The sequence below is a fragment of the Gymnodraco acuticeps genome, unplaced genomic scaffold (genome assembly GCF_902827175.1).
Source record: "Gymnodraco acuticeps unplaced genomic scaffold, fGymAcu1.1, whole genome shotgun sequence".
Classification (NCBI taxonomy): Eukaryota; Metazoa; Chordata; class Actinopteri; order Perciformes; family Bathydraconidae; genus Gymnodraco; species Gymnodraco acuticeps.
Window position 1 is genome coordinate 1,127,065 of NW_022990082.1, and position 21,993 is coordinate 1,149,057.

Here is a 21,993-nt window from a genome sequence, read left to right on the forward strand (position 1 = left end):
TCAGCTAAAAATGTGAAAATTGGTTTGTTGATAAATAAAAGGTTCAAGATGAAGAATAAAGTTTAAAATAATAAAATAAAATTAGGTTAACAACAAATAAATGTGTCTGCAAACAATTGCTATGTGCAGTATAAACCCAGATTATCTGACTGAATATTTTTGTAGGATAATAACAAAAGACAATTCCTATGTTCCCTGTAATTTAAACAAAATTACATTTCCCCCTACGTATCTTCTTCGGAAAGACTTAAATAGAAAAGCTTTTGTCTACTGACCTGCTACTCCTATATAAGATATTTCATTTTCTAATAATGTCTAGTTTACTTTACCACTACCGTGACTACTGCAGCCATTCATCACAGAGACTCTTTTTATAGATTTAGGGCGTGCACCTGGCGGGGGATACTATATTATCTCCACAGGCAGAGAGGAGTCTGGCAAGCAAATAGAAACACCACCCACGACCATGTTTGTGTCCTCTGGGAAATGAGTGGGGATGGCCCAATCTGAGATGAAAAATACGCTTCCCATCATGCCTTGGTGCCGACATAATGCTGTTGTGTGTGTGTGTGTGTAAGTGTCTGAGTGAGTGTGTGCACCTGTTGCTTTCAAACAGGTCACATCCTCTGGGTTTTCAGCAGTGAGTTGAGTATGAGTGAGAGAGAAGCAGCTCTGTCATCCCTGACCCCTCCTCCCCTGTTTATTTTCCATTTATTCCCCTTCCAACTGCGTCTGTCCACTCCCTCCCTCCCTCTGCTGCTTATCAATCTATTACTGACTGATCAGTCAATCTCTCCGGCTTCCTCACTATCTAATCTCGCTCTCCCATCTCTTTGCTTCCACACTATCTTCTTTTCGATGTACCTGAGAATAAAAGGAGAGAGGTGATGATGAATGGTGCGGCTTTGGGCCAGACTGCTATCTCGAGTTGTTAGGACAAATATATCTTTCCTACAGCTCTCCATGTGCCTGCATGTGTGAGGAGGCACTTTTGGGGCATTAATAGGGCTTCTATTCCTGGAGATAAACTTTTCCAGACACTTGTGCAAAACGTACGGATATTTATCAAGCTTACCAACAACTTCTCACTTGTTCCTCTGCAAGTTTGCAACACTTGTTTCAAGAAGTAGAACAGCAGACATTATGCATCTTTTATGCAGTGTATTTTCTCAATGCTGTTCCAAATGCACCATGATGTTCTTTATTTCTAAAGCCCGATTAATTACATCCACCTACAAACGGTCCAGACTCACTGATTTGAACCCGATTGCTCTGTTGTGCACATAAACACACTTACACAGGAAATAGACAGGCTCACACTCTTGATTGCTGGCGGGCTTTGATTTTCTGAGTATGTTTCACAATCCAGTGTGTGCCCTCAATGTACCTCTGCTTTTGCATCTGTGTGTTGCAGGAATGGCTGACCCAGAGCGCCAGGCTCATCTCCAAGGCTGGCCACTCGGTGCAGTGGGTGACTCCCCTGGGATTACCCGTCATTCAGCCCTACCACCGCGCACGCCGCCTAGTGGTAGGTCTCTTACGACGGATTATGAAGATGCTCTTTACTAGTTTTTCTCAGAGAAGTTGTCGTACTTTTTATGAATCACACGCTGCTATATCTAGCTACGTTTGTACCATTGGAATTAGAACAGATGCCAAGTGTAGCAGGGCTTCAAGTCCAAACGTGCACATTACATAGAAAATAAATATAATATTCCACTAGGAAATATTAACAATGGTACGTCATGCAAGACTAATAATAATACAGAAAGTATAAAACAAATGGAAACTAAATAAATATAGAATAAAGCAACTAGTGCAGCAGAGGTGTTACAGAGTCTCATGCCGGGACATGTCAGGTCATGTTTGATTGGGAGTCCAATCTAGAAACAAGTGGACTTTTCCTGATCAGTTCGACCACTTTAAACCCTCAGACGGCGCCGTTCACCATCGTTTCATACACCGTAAGTTAGACAGTTTTGCCAATTACAGGCCAGTCTTTATTTCTCTGTATTTGATACTTTATGTATTCTCTTTTATCGTTATCTTGTGACACCTTGTGCTTTGCTCTTCCTTACTTTTGCTCTCACCTTTCACACCACTCGCAAAACTGACCTTTTATAGCACACGTTGTATCCATGTGTTTCACTCACCTTAGCATACAGTACTCATTCATCCCTCTGTTGGCTTACTGGCCACCATCTTATTGCTGATATTGTAATGTGTGTCCAAATGTACCGCTCCTTCTCTTTTTCTTCTCATATTTCCATGAGGCAGTGAGATGCTATGGATCATCACTTTCGCTATTATCATGATTCCAGAGTTTAATTTCCACTTACTAGATTTCATTGGGCTTTGATGGAATTTCTGATGAAGCTGATAATAAATGGCCAGTTAGCTGTGATGCGTTGGTTGACTTTAAATAGACAGGCTTACACACATATATGATTCAAATGAGTATTTACACTCATACTGTACATATTAAAACTAAGATTAGTGGTTCTTTTTATAGCTGTCATCTTATAACAAGCTGTTATGAGAGCAATCTATCATGCTCACACAGCCTGCCCACTAAGGCTTCACTTATTATGGTCTGGCAAGGCCCAACATGCATTTGCTCAAATTAAGGGAACTGCAAGTGTGCATTTTGATCAGCCTTTTCCAACAGATAGATAATTGACAAGTGCTCTTCACAGCACACACGTTAACAGTACTGGATCCACTGGACTCTGTACATTGTTTAGGATATCTCATTTGGTTGTAGCTCTTTGACAGAATGGCAGCCTGCCAGGGCTCCGTGGATTTATTTCCCAGACTAATACCTCAAAGCAAAAAGTGAGCCTGCGAGACTCACTGCAGTTTGGCTTTGATTTTAGTGTGTCCTCAACCCATCCCTTTGTGTTGGACTCAAACTATTTTTGGCTAAAACCAAAATGATTCACAAAGTGTTGTTGGTGTTTGCTCTTTTAGTCCAGAAGAATAGTCCACTCTCTTTATTGCCCTTCCGCAGTCTCTTTTCATCTTTCATATTATAAGCAAGACATGCACCTTATCATGAGTATTGTCCTGGATGCTGGGCTTTCACCACTGATGGTGTGATGTGATTGCTGTGAGTGGCCCAACTTTGAAGGAGCTCAAACACATCACTAAAGTTCTCCGTCACTGTGGAAGTCCTGACAGCAGCATGTCTTAAAGATAACACGTCTGAGTACAGATAACATGCTTTTGTGTGTGTGAATGCCTGTCAACGCTTTCGTGCCGGTTAGCGTGTTCGGAAAAATGTTCACGTCCCATAGAGATGGGAGGAATTCCATTATCTGTGTTTATTATGGAGCCTCAAAACAATTGATAGGAAGGCTATATAAAGAATTATATCATCAAGCCATGTTGATTGTTGTTTGGTTGAAAAGTAGTCTATTTCAATCTGGAACAGTCCCGTCAATAGACTTGTGCATAAAACAACAAAAATACGTTTATATTATCAGAATCCTTCATTTGTCCTGCAGTGGGCAAAGGTACAGCTTCACTGCAGCAAAGAAACAGTGCAGACTACAGGCATAAAGAAAATGACTAGACATATCAATTAAAGAAAAAGGCAAGCACACCCTATTAAAGACATAAACGCCCTTAACATAAAGTATTTCTCCCATTTAAACACCGGTGCTTGTGTGTGTGCAAAGAGAAATCCTACATAAGTCTCATTATATAAAATCCTATTTGACCTCCTTATCCTAAAGTCCATTAACTAAGTGAAAGGAGGAAACAGACACAGCGTAAACAAAGCTCATGCAGACAGCTAGCTCATAGGCTGGCTCCACATGCCACTTGCTCTTTTAGCATGACATGAAGCAGAAGGTGGCTTAGAGGGGGATTGACACCTCATCAGAAAGTGCAAGAGAGCAAGGGTGACAGATGGTGGGTGCCCTGAGGCTGCATCTCTCTCTGTCCATGAAGTAGAACTCTGATTGGATCTGTTTCTTTTAATGTCCAGCAGGGAAAAGGAAGCTGATTAGCCTGTGAGTTTTTCCCAAGGCCTAAAGATGAATAACTGAATGAAGCGACGACTTCATGGACCAACAAGGTCTTATTTCAGAGATCACTTTTGTCATCCCCTGCATTCTTTAATCCAGTTGCATCATTGAGCACCAGAAATGAAACTTGCAGAAAGGTCACCTTTCCAGTCATGGCTGGATGTAATTCAATCCCCCCCGTCTCCTCTCTGCCTCTTAAATCCGAGGCTGCAGTGTTTTTTGGGGGTCGTTAATAATTAGACTCTAGATAGAACAGGAAGATGAAGTGTGATGCCGTGAAGAGAACAAGCTACAATAGCATCCATTCACAAAGGAGTGTGTGTGCAGTATGTTTGTTGCTTCTTTTCAGTGTGCATACAGAGGAGAGTACAAATGCAGAGCAGTGTAATCGAGTAGTTTCCATGGCTGATGGGAGGTGAAGAAATTAGAGTTGATGGAGTAGCTGAATGGAGCACAAACACATACATCAGGGAGGCTGCTTAACGGGATTGAGAGATACTAATCGGATCAGAGGTCACTCTGGCTCAGATTCCTCCTTTAGTTTTCATTTTCCACTCTCATGCAAGGTTACAATGAAATCTCACTTTCAGGGGATGGAGACACGAGGGAGCTCTCAACTGGATTGGCTGTATTTGTGAGTGTATAGTGTGACTAAAAGCTGGGTGTCCTCTGTGTGGAAAGAGAGGATTTAGTTATTTTGTATACAGTTCAAAAAGCGATACTAAAAAGTCCACTGTCATCATCAATCAATAGATTAGTATAATGTAGTATGAGCCTCTGGAATTAATGAAAAGTGTTAAACATCATGTACAGACTATGAGACCATGAGCCTCCTGTGCACAGACAGGCCCCATTCTACATAGGAGCAATGCACCAACATCAAAAGACACATTTAGAAGCTTTTTGTGGGGGTTTTCTGATAGTTTGTGGTCATTTTGTGTCGTATGTAGTGCCTGTCTAGTCTGCCTTTCCTTTGTATGGAAGCAAAATGACTGCAGATTTGGAAACATTCTCTAGGACTGTATAATCGGAGTGTGTCCTCTTTTCTAATTCTGGGGATACGTTTCCCTAAATGTCGCGGGATGCCCTCCATGTCTTCTCTTGTCATGGATGAGAAGCGAGTGGTTCCGAGGGGTCACACAGTGTTTCGTTGATCTCGCAGAATCTCGTGGCATTTTCCGGTGAAATAATGAATGCAGTCTGAGTTTCAAGGACACCCCCGAGTGGAAGAGAGAGATACAAAAAGTTTGGTAGAAAGGATGTCTGGAAAAGGTCAGTGGAGGTGTGGCGAGACTCAGTGGTGTGTGTGACAATGAGTCTGCAGCTGTCTTCCGGGGATGAAGGCGAGGGAGAGGACCAGGTGACCCGGAACAGCAGGGAAGTGAGGTGTAATGAAGAATTACTCCACCTGAATGGATGAGACGTGTGTTTTGAACCACTGTGTGATGCATGGGGATTCCCCTCTTGGCAGCATGACCTTTATGTGGTTAGTGATGACTGTTGAAACCATGACCATCTGCGCTTTGACTCTCGTGATTTAGAGGAGCCTATTCCCCACAGACACACAGCAGGATTAACCAAGGTCTCATTTATCACAGCCCCAGGGTTTGAGTCAGGTCTGTTACACAAATCATGCACGTATGCATTATAATGAACCAGGGTAAGGTAGTGACCTCATCTACAGTGAGGCAGTCATTACTCACATCTCTTTCACTTTTACACCTTTTTGCGTCACAGCTTGGCCTTTTCTTCTTCCTTAACACACAGAGGATAGAAAAAAGGGGGGGATGATGGACAGCTCCCCCCCACAAGACCTCCTAGAGCAATGATCGATGAGATAGCAGCCATGGCACAGACTGATGGGGTTTTGATAAACTAGGCTTATATTTTAAAATAGTTTTTTTATAATTTTAAGATTCTGTCATTCATCATACAGCAACCTTAAAATTGTGACTGGAGTTACCGAGTTTGTGTGTGGCTGTGGGAATAGTTGGTTACTGCCTGTGTGGAATGACCGGCACAGAATCAACTATATATGAGACCGATCATTGTATTAATTTACAGGTCATTTATTTGACACTTTTTTACATAGAGACTTGTGTAAAATATCGCTTTTCAATACCGTAGACATTCCTACGGGAGCAATTTGATTTGGTTAAGTGTCTTGCCCAAGGATGATTCCACAGGTCTATTGTTGGCTGGGAATTCAACCAACAACCTTCTTATTGGTAGACGCGTGTCCTCCCTGAGCCACAACCACCCATGATGAATATCTGGTAGTCATTTTAATATTTTATTTTTACTTTAAGATGTCATAGAAATATTAATTACCGGAAAAAAAAATTCAGCCTAATTTGAACAAAGCCCCTCCTCCACCGTGTTTACTACTTGGAGAAGTAGATGATGTAGAAAATGAAATGAATATGGTTACATTTCTTACCATACTCTATTACTAGTTTTCATACAGTACAGCTAGCGGTGTGGGACTTGAAGTATGGAAATGTCAGTCAGTTGTCAGGTCCACCAGACTGAAATATCTCAACAGATATTACATGTAAAACTTGCAATCACACTCTTTTTCCTGATATTCATGGTCCCCAGAGGTTGAATCACTGGAGACATAATTTAATTCACAGCTAACTTTTACATTTATCACTCATTAGCTCATCTAGAGTGCACACTAGTATGTCTGTGTACCACATCCGAAATGGTTGGAGCCCTGTTAATGAGTGGTGCTGTAAGTAACCAATAGAAGTCTACTAATTGTGGCTCTAATTTGATCAAGGATAAAGGTGAAACAGTTTGAATGTCCCAATACCCAACACAGCATGTATAGTCAATGCTAACTGAAGTGACTTCACCAAAATCATGACACAGCACAATGTAATTCTTCTCTTGGGAGTTTTTTATTTATTTCCTTTAACCATGTGGGAACACCTCCCAATTAGGGTCCACAAGATATTGCAGTCCTCCTAAAACCTTTACAGCACTCAGGAGATCATCACACTTGAAAAGTTCTGGTTTTCAGCCTTTGCAGGAGGACATTATAGACTTAGAAAGAGTACAAAGCAGATTGGGGAACGGTTCAAATTGTAGAGGGATGTGCACTTCAAAGGGCATGTGATTTCAGTGTTCAGAAGCAAGCAAGATCAAATAAAACAGCAGGACATTAGCACCAAACACACACTTATTAAAGACTCCTACAGGGTGTCAGAACGGCTGTGGTCCTTTTGAGGTCTCCTGAGCTCATATCTGAAGGAGTTGTTTGTGTTATTGACATAAAAGAAGTTGAATTCTAAGACCTCATCCAGCAACACATTTAGTTTACAGCCATTTAATGGTAGTATAAAGCAAACCAAAAACTACCCTACGAAAACACAAAGATGAAAAAGACCCCATTTTGCCTAATGTGAATGAATGTATTTCTTTGTGTTGCTTGTTTATGATGCATTTCAATATATTTGACCTACATAAAACGAATTGAATGCATGTGTATCCACGTGGGAGCCTGTTATTAATTAGGAAGACTCAAACTTACACATGTTCTATTTATTCGTATGGGTAAATCTGGCTTTGATCAGTAACTAACAATACTTACGCAGTTTGATTATGTACAGTACAAATAGATCTAAGTAATTGCAATGTCTTGAACATCTTTGAATTGAAATGGAACAATGTGATATTGACTTTGAGTATTGAGTTGACTTGAGATGATTAACCCCTTCATTTGTTTGTCTTTCTTTTGCCCGCAGTTAAAGAGTCTCCTCCAAAGTGTCTTCCTCTTGATCAACTATGACACCAAGCAGTAAGTCTTCCTGCAACTAACATCCGTCTGGTTTTTCCACTCTCATACTGAACCTGATCCACAGCAGATGTAATGTTACCACTTTGTTCACTCATGGTGCTCATTGACATTTTGTGCTGAAGTGTCAAATCAGTGACCAGAAACAAAGACAGAAAATATCTGATGAAAGAAACCATGTTTTCAGGCCATTCTGTCTGAACTTTTTGTGAGTTTGCAGTCACAAGCTTTCAAATGTAGCTTCAGACTGCTGGAGATATCACCATTTAGCTTTTAGAGGTGAATGGGAGCAGAAAGTAGAGTTCTCTGGAGGAAATTAGCTTACACTTTCAAGACCTTCTGCTGCACAATAGCTCTGTCTCCTGTGGATATTTCCATTAATTGCCTACTCGGATGTAACTTTGCATTTGTCATAAAGTAGGAAATGGCATCAGAAGTGTTTCAAACTCTTTTGAAAGCATTGCTCAACACTAACAGCTTCAGATAAAATAAGTTGAAATGGGTCTTTCACAAACAGAAATTAGTTCAAACTCTTTTCTCCAGATGCTTCATTTATAAATATAAAATAATATGACAACCAAAATCTATTTTGAAGGGGGGGTTATGCGAGAAAGTCAGCAGCAAAATACACATCAAAAATGGTCTAAATAGAATCTAAATGAGAACATGTTTTTATAATGAGAATCATTTGTTGAACATGTGGTTTTAAATAAAGTAATATTCTGTAGGGGTAGTATAAATACATTTAGACTAGAAGTAAAACACTTCATTCCACATATTACAATGTCCATGTGTATGATTGTAACCCCTACACATGTTTGACTCTGAAAAGACCATGTAAGCATGTTACGTTAAATTGTTATTTTTCCACCTGTGATTCCCTGAGTGGCAATCAGCCATTTATTCTCAATGGTGGGAGAGCTTGATAAAAATGTATGGATTTCAAAAGATGAACAGCAAAAGAGGTGAGCAGAGGACACAGAGAGACATCAACAGTGTGGCTAGGGAAGACTGGAGTGAGATCACTTGTGACAGAGATGACAAAGACTGGCAGCTGTCCTCAATCTGACATCTACAGTGCTCTACACATCCAGCAGTGTGAATCCTTAAAAAGCAGAGGGAGGAGTGAAAGCAGAGAGAGGAGTGAAAGCAGAGAGAGGGCAGGATGTCGCGCAGAAAGGCTGTCTCGTGAAACTTTAGATTTCACTGTCAGAGGAAGCATCGGTGTTTCACAGGCTGACGTTCTGAGCTAAACTTGGCTGATTTTCCTCGGCATTTCCCTCCACACTCTTCTGCACTGGCTGTAATTAAAGATCCAAAAAAAGCATGTCCAGCGTCTAAATATGTAAATATTTAGACGTGTGTGTGCTTTGGGTTAGGCCTAGGCGCTCTCCGCTCTGTCTCCATTCCCATTAGAGGTGCGTTCTGCTCTGCGGCAGCCCAGAGGATTTGAATGGCACAGGCTCAGGGTAATGGGAACATGGGGATACAGATTGGCAGGATGCTTTTTTTTAACTGCCAGTTCCATCATCAGGAGTAGCAGCAGCACTGCATTTTTATCACCTTGTACTTTTTCTTTTATATCACTTCTATATTTGTATGCTCTCTTTTTTACTATGGTTGAGAAAGCACAGAGCCACAGATTCCCCTGGAGGTCACATGGCAGAAAATACATCTTGGTGCTGAAATCATGCACTCAAACAGACCTCCTCACAGCAGGCTGACATTACATGGACAAGCACTGGGGGGATGAATATTATCAATAATGCAGCCAATAATGTATTAATTACACCTGCTTATCTGTTAGTAAGACTTACCATGTAAGCAGCTGACAAACAAAAACACATTCAACATTTTTCCTGTTTAGCAGTGAGTTAGATAGACAGTTAGCTTAGCCAAGCCTCAACCACTCTGTAGGGTTCAACCACATATATCTTGTCGGTCCACAAATTAAATTTATATTCAGCAATGCATCACATAATGTTTGATGAGACCTTCCCACTCAATGAAAGCACATTTGCGTCATAATAATAACTTGAATATAGTGTACATACTGCAAATAAAATACTGCTTTGACTGAAAGAGTGTTTAAAATGTAGGAATTTTTCAATTTATGTAATACGTTATTGTGAAAAACTATAAAATACAATACACACATTTGACATGTTTATATGAGGACCCCCTTGGCTGTTCTAATAATGTTTTATATAAAATTGTGTTTTCTATTTAACTTATTTTACTAAGATTATTATTTTTTTAAATCTCACGTACCCCCTGCAGTACCCCAACGTACCCCCAGGGGTCCGCGTACCCCCATTTGAGAATCACTGCTCAAGGGAACAGTGGTTTTAAATGCAATGCTGACTTAACCCTTGTGTGGTGTTAATATTTGTGTTACTCAGCCAGTGTTTGTGGGTCTGGTGGACCCGCTGCCTTTTTGGGCTTCAATTCAACACAATCAAACTATTTTATATTAAAATACTCAACAGATGTTTACTTCATCCCAACTACACGCAATATAAACAGCATATATGGTTATTATTTGCCCTTTTACATTTGTTAGATCACATTAATGAATTAAAGTGCTACTTGTTGTTTTGCCCGCTGACCGGCTGGTCCTGTGGCTCGTCTTTTTTTTGTAACTAGCCGATGCTCAATCTCATCCTCTTCTTCAAAGTCACTGTTAGACTCAGAATTCTCAGAAATATGATCCTCACATTCTGAAACCTCTTCCTCTACATCAGTGGTTCCCAACCTGGAATGAACCTCGGGGGTGCGCCAAAGATCGCAGGGGGGGCGCCAAAGATCGCAGGGGGGGCGCCAGGCCTCAGATGATTTGAGGCCAAATATCATATTTAGACTTTCTTTCTTTCTTTTTTTTTTTACATATAATTGTAAGCTAATACATGATTGTCGCTAAAAGCCTTGTCTCTACATTACAATAAAATAAAAAAAAAAATTGATTAATTAATGTTAATAAAAATTCAAGTTAGTAGCTATTAAAGGCTCCGATCAGATCGGTCTCCTCCATTTTGTAGATTATTTACGACTTTTGAATCCACATCGGCAAAATCCGGCTTACTTTGATCAGTTGTCTTGATCAAACTGGTGAAGCTTTATTTATTCTGTCTTGCCCCAAATGTGCAGCTTGGATAGAATGTAATAAAGATTGGTTCCCGCAAGACATAATGCGGGAATGTGAGAGCAGACAGGTGTCCATGCTCGAATTTATCAACAATGTTGCAACCTTGTGTGGCAGGGGCAGAAACACACAAGTCTCATACATATACACACACACACACACACACACACACACACACACACACGGCCCAGACAGGTGCACAGGATCTACAATTTCTATACTTTTGTTAGCCCCGGGTCCGGGACCCGAACATCCTGTATGTAATGTAAATGTGTAGGGGGGGTGTACAGTGGGTGGTCATTGAAAATGTGTTCTGATATATGTTCTTCACAGAAAATGAGCCAAGGCCATTGAGTCTGAAAAAATAATTTATCTTATCATTTTTAAGAGCAAATACTGCACAGCCGTAAAAAGAGGAATCAGAATAGCATAGCTAACTCTCTCCCTGGGAATTATCGGCAAGGTTCATGGCAAGGCTGCTTCAGACTTGGGATAGGTTTGCTGAAACATCTCATTTTATAGTACAAAGAGTGTTTTATATGTCTTTGCTTTGCTTTCTTTTTCCTCTTAGGATGCCAGACACAGTTAAACAGAAGAATGCCTTCCCTCCAAACTTCATCCACTCTCTGGACTCCACACACATGATGCTGACTTCTCTCCACTGCTACAGGTATCATTTAAAGGCACCCAATTATACTCATTTTCAGGATCATATTTGTATTTTGTGCCTCCACTTTGACATTTCTCCATTCTTTAAATGTGGGGTAGTAAGTTTGAGAAACCAGCTCGAGATACACTATTTGTTACATTCCATGGAATGCTCTTACAGGGTGTCCGCGGGGTCTTAAAAAGTATTAAAAGTTGATAAATCAATTTAGCGAAAATTAAGGCTATTAAAAAGTATTAAACGGCATTTCCAAGGTATTAAGAAGGTCCACAGCAACGACAACATGAAACACCCTTTAATTTACTGAAACAACATGTCGGGAAACCCCCTCAAGGTGGCCCCATGCATAGCGTGCCATAAAATGCTGCTTCTTAGTTTCGTTGCCTTGCTCCGCTCTGTGTGTGTGTGGGGGGGGGGGGGGGGTTTTATCTGCTGGTGGACTACCTGAAAGATATACAGCAGGAGAACACGCCGTCCACCGCGGAGAATAAACAGAAGGGCAACCATGACAACCATGCTCCAGGGTCTTCTTCGCTGCTTTTGGTGTATTTTGTGGCGGCAGCAGCGCCACTTACAGGCCTGGCATATGTACTACAGCGTTTCCAGCATTTCCAGCGGTCTTGTGTGAACGGACACGTTAATGAATCGAATGCGTCTGAACGGAAGACTTTTTTGCGTTTGCGTATGTGTTTTACTGTATGCGTCCTCGTGGGGCCGGGGTCTAAGCCAAACTATATCCGGTCACAGAGATCTGCTATTTTAAAGTAAGGTCAACACATATCGACTCTAAATATAGTCTATATTAAGAACGAGAAAAGTCTTAACATATATATCGTTTTTTGTAAACATATGACAAATGTGTGAGGGTGATGACGTCAGAGCATCGTCCTATGTGCCGGGCTTATCCCCGGACAGCCCCAGCCCAATTTAACCCCTGGGTAGTTGTGAGGGAGTTCCTATATGGCATTACCCCGCTGAAGCTCACCACAGTTTAATATATTTCATAGTTCAAAGTTTTGTTAATTGTTTTGTTTATTGGTCAAATACTGGTTTCTAATGGTTTCCGAGGAGTTTTACTGGAATGAAAGAGCACAGAGTACAGAAGCAACAAAGCAGCATACTGCATTAAACCTGACCTTCACAGGTTGAAGTTCATGTGGAGAGGAGGTTTCAGTAGTCTGTCTGCACTCTGTTTAGTTGTGCTATCTTATAATCAATATAGTAAATGTGAGGTAAAGTGTGTCGCCAATGTAACCGGTTAGAACTCGAAGTTGCGATGAGGTCTTAAAAAAGGTCTTAAAAGGTATTACATTTGACTTCAGGATTCCTGCATATACCCTGTCTTAACATCCCGATAGCAATGAATATAGACTTAAGTGCTTTGACAAAAAATCCATAAAAAACTTTCATCTGTGGAAGCACGACCAATCATTTTAGCCGGCCCGGCTAAAATAACTGGATGGCCTACCTGCCTGTCAGCCTTCCATCTGTGCACACACTTATCTCGTGCCCTCATTGGTCATGTGCGCGTTCGTGTGTTGGAGGAGGGGCTCTGTAAGGAAGTGGCAGATTTCTTCCGGCTGTGAAATAAATGGCTGTTCAAATCAATTCTAGCGATCTCGAGCTGGTTTCTCCAAAATTACCTACCCTACCTTTAATGTTTAAAAAGTTCTTTATTTTTCTCATACTGACTGATCTGCAGCACCTCTTTTCACCCTCTGTCTGAAACCAAGTTCAATGTGTTGGAGCGCTAGCCAATAGAAACGTGAGTGGTAAATAGTAATGTCATTATGTTACAGAAGTAAACAAACAAGTCCAATGGAGGCGTTTCAGATGAGGGGGGGATGTGTGGAAGAGAAACTCCCTCTGGAGGGAACTTTGGGATTTTAACCTTTGCAGACCATTTACATGCACAAAACCCTATAGAACACACTACAGGAAAGGAAAAACCCCCAACCCTAAATACGGCACCTTTAACAGCATGGTTCTTAGAGCATGGATATCTGGTACACCTTTTTGCCTATTCTTATTAGTCCGTTTTCTATAGGCAGTCTCTAATTTGCTTTTGACATTGACTTAAAAATATGCTTGACCTTAAATGGCTTAGAAAATGTACCCTCTCATCTTGAATGCAATTATCACCTCAGATAAGTGTATGATATGGCTTTATAAATATACGCCTAGCGCCTCTTGAAAGGTGTGATAACTCAACTCACGCTGGCTTTAAATGAACATAGCAGGGTTTTTAGCAATTACCGTCACTGTAATACAGTCTTCTTCTTTTTAATGACTCTATTCCTCCTCATATGTTCTCCCTCTTAAGTAAACCCCTGCATGCAGACTCTGATAATCCCGTGTTCTCTCTCTTATCCTCTTAGTGCTGGCCTGGCGTTCGTCTCAGTTCACGACTGTTTTTGGACCCACGCCCTCACAGTGGACACCATGAACAAGGTATGAATTTCATTTTTACTCTGAGCTGTTTAATCCTGTCTGATCATGCATTATCAGAGTTTATAATTCTCTTTTTTTCTGATTAATTGAAGCTTAAGGTGGCAAATGTGATTCAAGTCTCCTGGGTCTCTCTTGCTTTTACCTACAGACTTTCTTTTTGTAGCATCACTAGTGATTCTGCTAAGGTAGAGCTTTGTGAAGCCAGAAAAACTAAATGGGTCCTCAGTGACATTTACAGGCTGCTGGGTGCAGGAATCACCACCAGAGCCTGTTGTGCTGAATAAATGACCGTCTGCCCCTGCCTGCTGAAACTAGTTTGTCATGAGGCCCTGACGGAGACACAGCGTAGCATTAAATTGATCAAATTACCTTAAAGTCGCAGTCCTCTTTAGCCGTAGCTTTAGAGAACAGTCCCAGCTTTAGGTCTTCATCCAATCTCAGAGGAGTAACAACCAATGAAGCGATCCCCTCTCAGTACATTTATTCTCCCTCATATTCTCTCGATGTGTGACGCTTTCCTCATTACACAGGTAATTGAACACAGCAGCAGAGGAGGGGGATTCAATATCTTAGTCAACACCAAAGCCCATTCAGAAAGTCCTTATTTTAAAGGCCACTGATCTTTCCTTCATCCTTCATTCGCCCTCTTTCTGAACCACCCAGCAGGGTTCCTGCGTGACGTCATTGGGAGATTTGTTCACACATGTTCGAAGAAAATAAATCAGAACCACTGAGAGCTTGTGTTCTTTCTTTTGATAATCCTCTGTGGCAGATAAATAATACTCTAGTGACAGAAAATGTGTATCCATCCTTGCGTTTTATTATGCATTTCCCACTTGCTTTAAAGCTTTGATGGCAAAGCTGGTTTATCAATCATATCAAAAATGCCACAATTCAAACAGAAATCTCGACAAACATGAAAGATAGCGAGGACAAAATTGATGATGCGACTGTATCCTTCCTTTAAAGGGGACCTATCATGCAAAATGCACTTTTGTACGTCTTTTATACATGAATATGTGTCCCTGGTGTTCCAGGGAACTCACCAAGTGTCAGAAAACACAACCCTCTCTATTTTCCTCTATACCCAAATCTCTTAAAAAGGGGCTGCAACGGATCTGATACAGACTGATCCAGATTCGAACACTTCTGTGATGTCACAGAAGTGGCGCTACGGCTATTGGGCCAACTCCACCAATCAGGAGGAGACAGCCACGGACATTGCCGTTCGAAAGCGCTGGAGACGCTGTAGTACATATGCCAGGCCTGTAGATGGTGCTGTTCTCACAGAATCAGCCCATGCAAAGACAGTGTTAAATTGAGCGAAATGAGGAATGGCTAAAATGCATAATCTGTTTGGTATTTTGAAACATAAAAAGTATAAATATGCCTTATATAGGTAAGGTCCTACACTATATTATTCAAATATAGCATGATAGGTCCACTTTAAATAAATACATGAACCCAAATGGCATATTTCCATCATTAAACTTATTATATATTTGGTGATGAACAGCAGGAAGTTCAAACTGTATGTGCTAACATGTTTGTATGCTTACATTTCTTGTGTTCGGGTCTGTTCAATGTGTAAAGTTAGCTAGCCAGCGCCACCAGACATGCAGAATACCAATCCAGAATTGTTCCTCACTTATAAATACTCAAAATGTCTTTCTCATTGTAGCAACATGTTTTCTAACACCTGCTGAGGGATGATTTTGAGATCCTGCAACCAGCACAGAAATTATAGCTCTTCTTTTTCCCATGCGTGCACTGTCAGCGATATCATTCAAATCAACACGTTACCCGGCATTTAACATTCTACGTTTTTTTCTTCGCAGAGCATAGTTCTCTGTGTGCACATACTTTAATACAGAATGTCAGAGATACACACAGGCAAGGCCGAGTGGTTTGAGCTTGTCGATTCAGTTTTTGGGGCACGAATAACTAAAAAACGCTTGTCTCTGTGACTTCCTCTTCCCGTTAGATCTGTCGGGAACAGTTTGTCGCCCTGCACAGCCAGCCAATCCTGCAGGAGCTGTCCAACTACCTGGTCCAGAAATACTGCACTGGGATCTCGTGAGTTTACACACCAGGAACACTTTTGATTGTGCCCTCTCACACTCACACTCACACACACACGCAGTTCCTCTAAGTCTCAGGAGCCGGTATGTGGCCGGTTATCCATCAGGGTAATGGTGTTAAAAATCTGGGTTTTTCGCTGCAGCTCCAATTTAGGAACAAATTATTATCAGAGTATCTTCGTTTTAGCTTAATATAATTTAATATTTACATGTTTCTTTTAATACTTAGTTACCAACAACTGCATTCTGTGCTTCATCTGATTTATTTTGTTTGTACACAACAACCTTCAGAGCCTTCAGACTCTCTGTCTGTGTTTATGCAACACTGTAGGATCTCTATGGACTTGTATGGTATATCAACGGCCACGATACACTGAACATGCACGTCCCACATGTACATACGTTAGAAAAACATTCCACTCTAAAGGAACACACACATAAGAGGTTATAGGATTAGATATAAGATTGTCAAAGTTGTACTAACTAACATGCCAGATTTTTTCCTCCACTTGTCTGTGACATTAGATACAAAATTACTTTCCCTCTCTCTCTTTCTCCATTCATCTGTGGCCTCGGGCTAGGTTATGCTCATCATCTGATTCTGTGTTTCTCTCTCCTGGATAATTGGACACCTTTTTCTATAGCCTTTACTCCACAGCAGCTCCCTTACTATTTGTCTTACTCCCTCCCTCTACCTCTCATAAGTTTTACTGAACTAGCAGTCGGAAAAGTTTCATTTAGTTTTATCCTCCTGCAGGCAGAACAGTGAGTGGTTAAATTTTTAAATAGCCATTTGTCAGTGTCCTAATCACGTTTCACACAGTAACAGGTATGTTTTGCCACCTTTGGAAGAACTGATAATGTGCCAAAGTCATAGACTCACTGTACTGACTCTGGTCTCAAAAACAACTCACATCTTATATCCTGTGAAGGTTGAATATAATCAGCCCGAGAACCGATGAAGACATTTAAATGACGACTAAAACTTCCAGAGAAAACCCAGAAAGTGCATGACTCTTTGACTTTGAACACAAACTTTGTCTTTCTCAGAGTTACTGAACTTTTTTCCTCTTTTGTGGCAGGCTTGAAGCCAAGAAGAAGAAGACCCAGGAATACTTGGAGCTGAGACTGTGTCTGGCCACAGTGCCCCAGACAGGTGTGTGTGTGTGTGTGTGTGTGTGTGGTGTGTGTGTGTGTGTGTGTGTGTGTGTGTGTGTGTGTGTGTGTGTGTGTGTGTGTGTGGTGTGTGTGTGTGTGTGTGTGTGTGTGTGTGTGTGTGTGTGTGTGTGTGTGTGTGTGTGTGTGTGTGTGTGTGTGTGTGTGTGTGTGTGTGTGTTGTGTGTGTGTTGTGTGTGTGTGTGTGTGTGTGTGTTGTGTGTGTGTGTGTGTGTGTGTGTTGTGTGTGTGTGTGTGTGTGTGTGTGTGTGTGTGTGTGTGTGTGTGTGTGTGTGTGTTGCACTGTTGTTTCAGGGGACCAAGATTAGGGATGGGTATCGTTTGAAATTTATCGATTTCGATTCCGGTTCTGCTTATCGATTCCGGTTCTTATCGATTCCCCGTTTCGATTCCAAAATTGTAAAATAAAGAGGTCAAACGTTTAGATAACAAAAATATATTTATTCTTAAAAGCTTTAACTGAAATTGTTACTAAAAAATATACATGCAATACAAATGTATTGCACAATAGCTGTGCTTTATTTTAAACTGAGCTATGCCTGTGGCAAGCTATTAACAGGCATTACACTTTGCCTTTTCTTTTTCTTTTTTAGTGTAGTGGAGCCTCACTTCAGAGTGTTTACCGCGACCTATCTTTGGTGTTATGAAGTGACTGAGCTCGTGAAATGTCTACGGGAGGGCGGGGGAGCATCGCTGCGGGGCAACTGTGGACCTCTGTCGCCTGTCAGCGCAATTTATATGATGCCGTTTAAAAAAATGAAGGGCGGTGCCGGCCGTCAGCGTACCGAGCCGGCCGTCAACGGCCCGCTGACGACCGGCCGTTCTGTGATTCTCCAGGTCCGCCCTGTATTCCACCGGGTCACCGCAGCACCGCGGTGCAGACGGACCCGCTGGAATACAGGGTCTACCGCGTTTAGGAACCGTTAAGCAGAACCGAAATTGTGTATTTTGTATGGGTACCCGGTACCCGGCATTTTCTTATCGGTTCTCATCTGGAACCGAGTTTCGGTTCCCAACCCTAACCAAGATACAGGGTGATGATTTATTTTCCTAATTGGATTGAAGAGGACTTGTATGTCCTGAAGCTCTGTCGGAGGTTAGCAGGAATAAGATAAGAGATTGGCTATTATATTGGATTTTAATACAATCGTCTATGTTTTATCTAGTTTGCTAATTGCTGTTCCCTATATTGTATAAAGTAATCCCATTGCATTTAGCTTCTTGTCTAGCCCAGCCTGCTCATTCAAACCGGAAAAGCCATTTATTGCGACTAAAATTGATTTAAAGCTTTTGTCGAGTGGAGGGCCACTGCGAGGGTCTCTCTATTGTTGTCCAGTGAAGGTACTGATGCTCTGATGGTCAGGTGGACGGTGGCTTTGCTGTTAAGTAAGCCCTCGCTCCGCATAATCAGCTTATGCGGCTGAGACCAGTCAGGTGTGCTCCTGAGGGGGGGGGGGTCGTCAGTGTGTGTGTGTGGCCCGGAAAGTCCACTGTACTCAATTTCTAATATAAAACTAGGCAGATCTGCATTTAAGTCCACTATAATCTTCACTATGAAGCATCCTCAACTTGTTATTGAGGTGAATCAGGTTTCAGTGTGTAATCCAGCAGGACAGCCGATGAATCAGGAAGACCTGTACACACAGAGGGGGAAATGCTGCAAAACACACCGATGACTTACATTACTGTGTTCAACAGTTTGGGTCTGGCTTTTATGAGGATTTCGGTTTATTTGATTAGTAAATGTTGGCTGCAAGTTTGTAAGAACAATACAAGTTGTTGTCAAGAAACACGTCTTTTATTTTTAGATGTTACTTTGGCATACAATCATGTCTGTGTTTAATTGAATAAAGTACTTTCTTACACGCTAAATTCAGAGCAATACGTGATCAAAAGTGCAAATATACTGCATGGAGTAGATTGAAGTTAGAGTTCTTTGCTGGGAGATCTTTCTGATTTTAATGAGAAAAAAGACAGTTTATATCAGTTCCTCCCTCATTCATCTCAACATCATTTGCTACCAGTTTTAGCATTCCTTAACTTTTTATGTCCTTTCCTCAATAATTCAGGCTGAAGCTTCTGCTGGTGTAGGGCGCTGACAGAGAAGCTAAAAGCACACAGAGTGCAGACCAGGGCAAATATTAAAATTCAAGTAGTATATTAAGTTTTTGGAATTTTCCTGGTGCTTAGGAAACAAAAAAGTTCTATCTAAGCTCCTGAGTTTGACCCAATTAAAAAATAACTTATCCTATCCTAACTCTGCTTTGTGTTTTGTTCTATTTGGCACATCTTAGAATGCTTACACGCGAAATATAAGATAGTGAACATTGTAAACATTATGCCTCATAAACATCAACATGTTATCGTAGTCATTCTGAGCCTGTTAGCATGCTGACGTTAGCATTTAGCTTAAAAAAACGTTGCTTCTGAGTCTAGACTTACTCTAGATTTGTAGTAATACTGCCAATTAATTAATTTGATGAATTGTTATCCTAGTCTCAGTCCAACTGTTTGTTACAGTGTTTTAAACAATGCAATGCTGGCAAGTTTGCAGCAATTAGCTTTGTTAGCATACGTAGCTTGCTGAAGTGTTTTTAAGTTTTGTGTTTAATGCAAATGTACTTTTTTTCTAACTACTGTACAAAGACCTAAACCTGCTCTGACACCTCGCCTCTTGCTCTCCAGGTGACTTCGATCTGCAGAAGGTGAAAGAATCCACTTATTTCTTCAGCTGAGAGGCTCATGAGGGCGATCCAGCGGAGGGAGATGAGTGAAATCGACAGAGTGCTGCAGGGAGGCTGACGGCCCCCGGGTCTCACCGTCTTTGTCTCCCTCAGACATCGGGACATTGATCCTCGTCCACAGCTAGACGGGAGCTGCTGGAGGCGTTAACACACAGTGAACCTGCCTGATTAACTGACTAGTGGACTGATGGAGTGATGGATGAGAAGGAGGCATACTCATCCAGCCAAAATGATGAGAGAATCAGCACCAGATGGGAATGTAAAGACCTCATTGAGTGAAATTACCTTTTTATTATGGATGCTAATACCATATTCAGGTAAATGTGTGTGCGTGTGTGTACATGAGCCATACTGATCTCATCTCTATGCAACTATTATGCTGCTCTATTTACTTTACCTCCTATAAACTGTAATTGCCAGTGATGCAGTATGAGGCGTGTGTTTGTGTTTGTGTTTGTGTGTGTGATTATGTGTGTATGTGTCCTGCTGTGAGGACCTCCGCAGAGCGTGGACTTGCCTCTGGTCTATCCCACCTCATCATCGATCCCATCACTTACTGGATGGCAGGATGCTCTCTGACACGATATTTAGGCGGTTTTATAAAGTTTGAAGAAGAGGCATCTGAAAAGGAAATGAAAGACCAACTGAACCGGGGGATACCAGACCCTCTGAGAAATCTGGAGAGATAAGTCAAAAGGTTCTTGGATAGCATTGTGTCACATGGAACTCTTGATTCTTCCCTAATAGGAGTGACTAAGCACCTGACAATTGCTCTAAAATAAACAACTTTCTTAAAATGTCTACTTATTAATTCAGCGGTTTCGAAGAAATGGCTGGTATTCTTACTGTGCTTAAATAGGATGAATGAGAGCCTGATTTTTTTAGTTATATGCATATTTCAGGTCTTTTGTGTATCGTGAGATGAAGGCCTCCTTTTAGATGCACCACAAAGGGTTTGCAGGTTTCACTAATCAACTCAGATCTTATTTTTCTGTGCCAGTGCCACATCTAGCAGTACAAATAGCAGAAGTGCTATCTGATGATTGCTGGGAACCATACAGCAGTTTCAGACAAAAGGTGCCGTTGATGTTCAAAGGCAAATGTAGATTGTATCCAAACAAAGCTGGCTGAGTGACAATGTAATGAAATGGAAATAATCTTCAAGGGGGCATAAATAGTGCACTGATCAGACTGTAGATTGTTGGGATGATTTGCATAGTGACATGCACAAAGAGATGCTGCTCAGATTTTTTGGAAATGAGTTGCTACTTTAATCTGTTATTTTATCATCTTGGTAAAAATCTTGATTTTTTTTTGACTTGATTTTACACTGAAATACTCTTTTAAATATGATTCATGCTCAATGTGCTTTCTGTCAGGACGGCCATTAGTATTGCCATATTATAGGTACAATCACGTTTAATACATTACATTTTTTAATTGAAAGGTTTGTGTGTTTTTAACCTGATTAGATTTAAATTATACAAACAGGGTTCCTTTCATGTTCAGACATTTCAAATGAAAGCGGACCTTTATTGGCACCAGAAAGTAAATAGTTCACCGTGGTAAAGTAAGTTTAAGGTTGATTGTTTGACCGACATTCTCTCCGGTCTTCTTTATGTCGCAGTCAGAGGACGGTTATTGATCTTTCTATAACATGATTTTCGGGTTATGGAAATGTAGAAGTTTTTTTTATTTGACATACTGTATCTGATTTGTTTTGAATAGCTTCCATGTCTTGTAAACTAATAACTTCAAATACATGCAGAATTGTATTACTACACTGGATAAGAAGAACACATCTCTTTTAATAGGATGTTAATGAATGTATTATTTAAAATTATTGTTTTTTATTTAATATAATAATAACAAATAAAAACTGTCTGTGACTGGTGTCTG

General features: G+C 40.9%; 1 protein-coding gene across 1 annotated transcript in view; it reads left to right on the forward strand.

Annotated features, from left to right (window-relative positions):
- polrmt (polymerase (RNA) mitochondrial (DNA directed)) overlaps window positions 1–20,891 on the forward strand; it is a 46,707-nt gene extending 25,816 nt beyond the window's left edge. Inside the window, exons 15-21 of the mRNA XM_034216226.1 lie at window positions 1,415–1,528; window positions 7,784–7,836; window positions 11,547–11,645; window positions 14,021–14,093; window positions 16,078–16,169; window positions 17,257–17,330; window positions 20,036–20,891. Of these exons, the coding sequence (XP_034072117.1) occupies window positions 1,415–1,528; window positions 7,784–7,836; window positions 11,547–11,645; window positions 14,021–14,093; window positions 16,078–16,169; window positions 17,257–17,330; window positions 20,036–20,085 (555 nt within the window). The 3' untranslated portion in view covers window positions 20,086–20,891. The remainder of the gene's footprint in view (window positions 1–1,414; window positions 1,529–7,783; window positions 7,837–11,546; window positions 11,646–14,020; window positions 14,094–16,077; window positions 16,170–17,256; window positions 17,331–20,035) is intronic.
- Window positions 20,892–21,993: the final 1,102 nt, after the last annotated feature.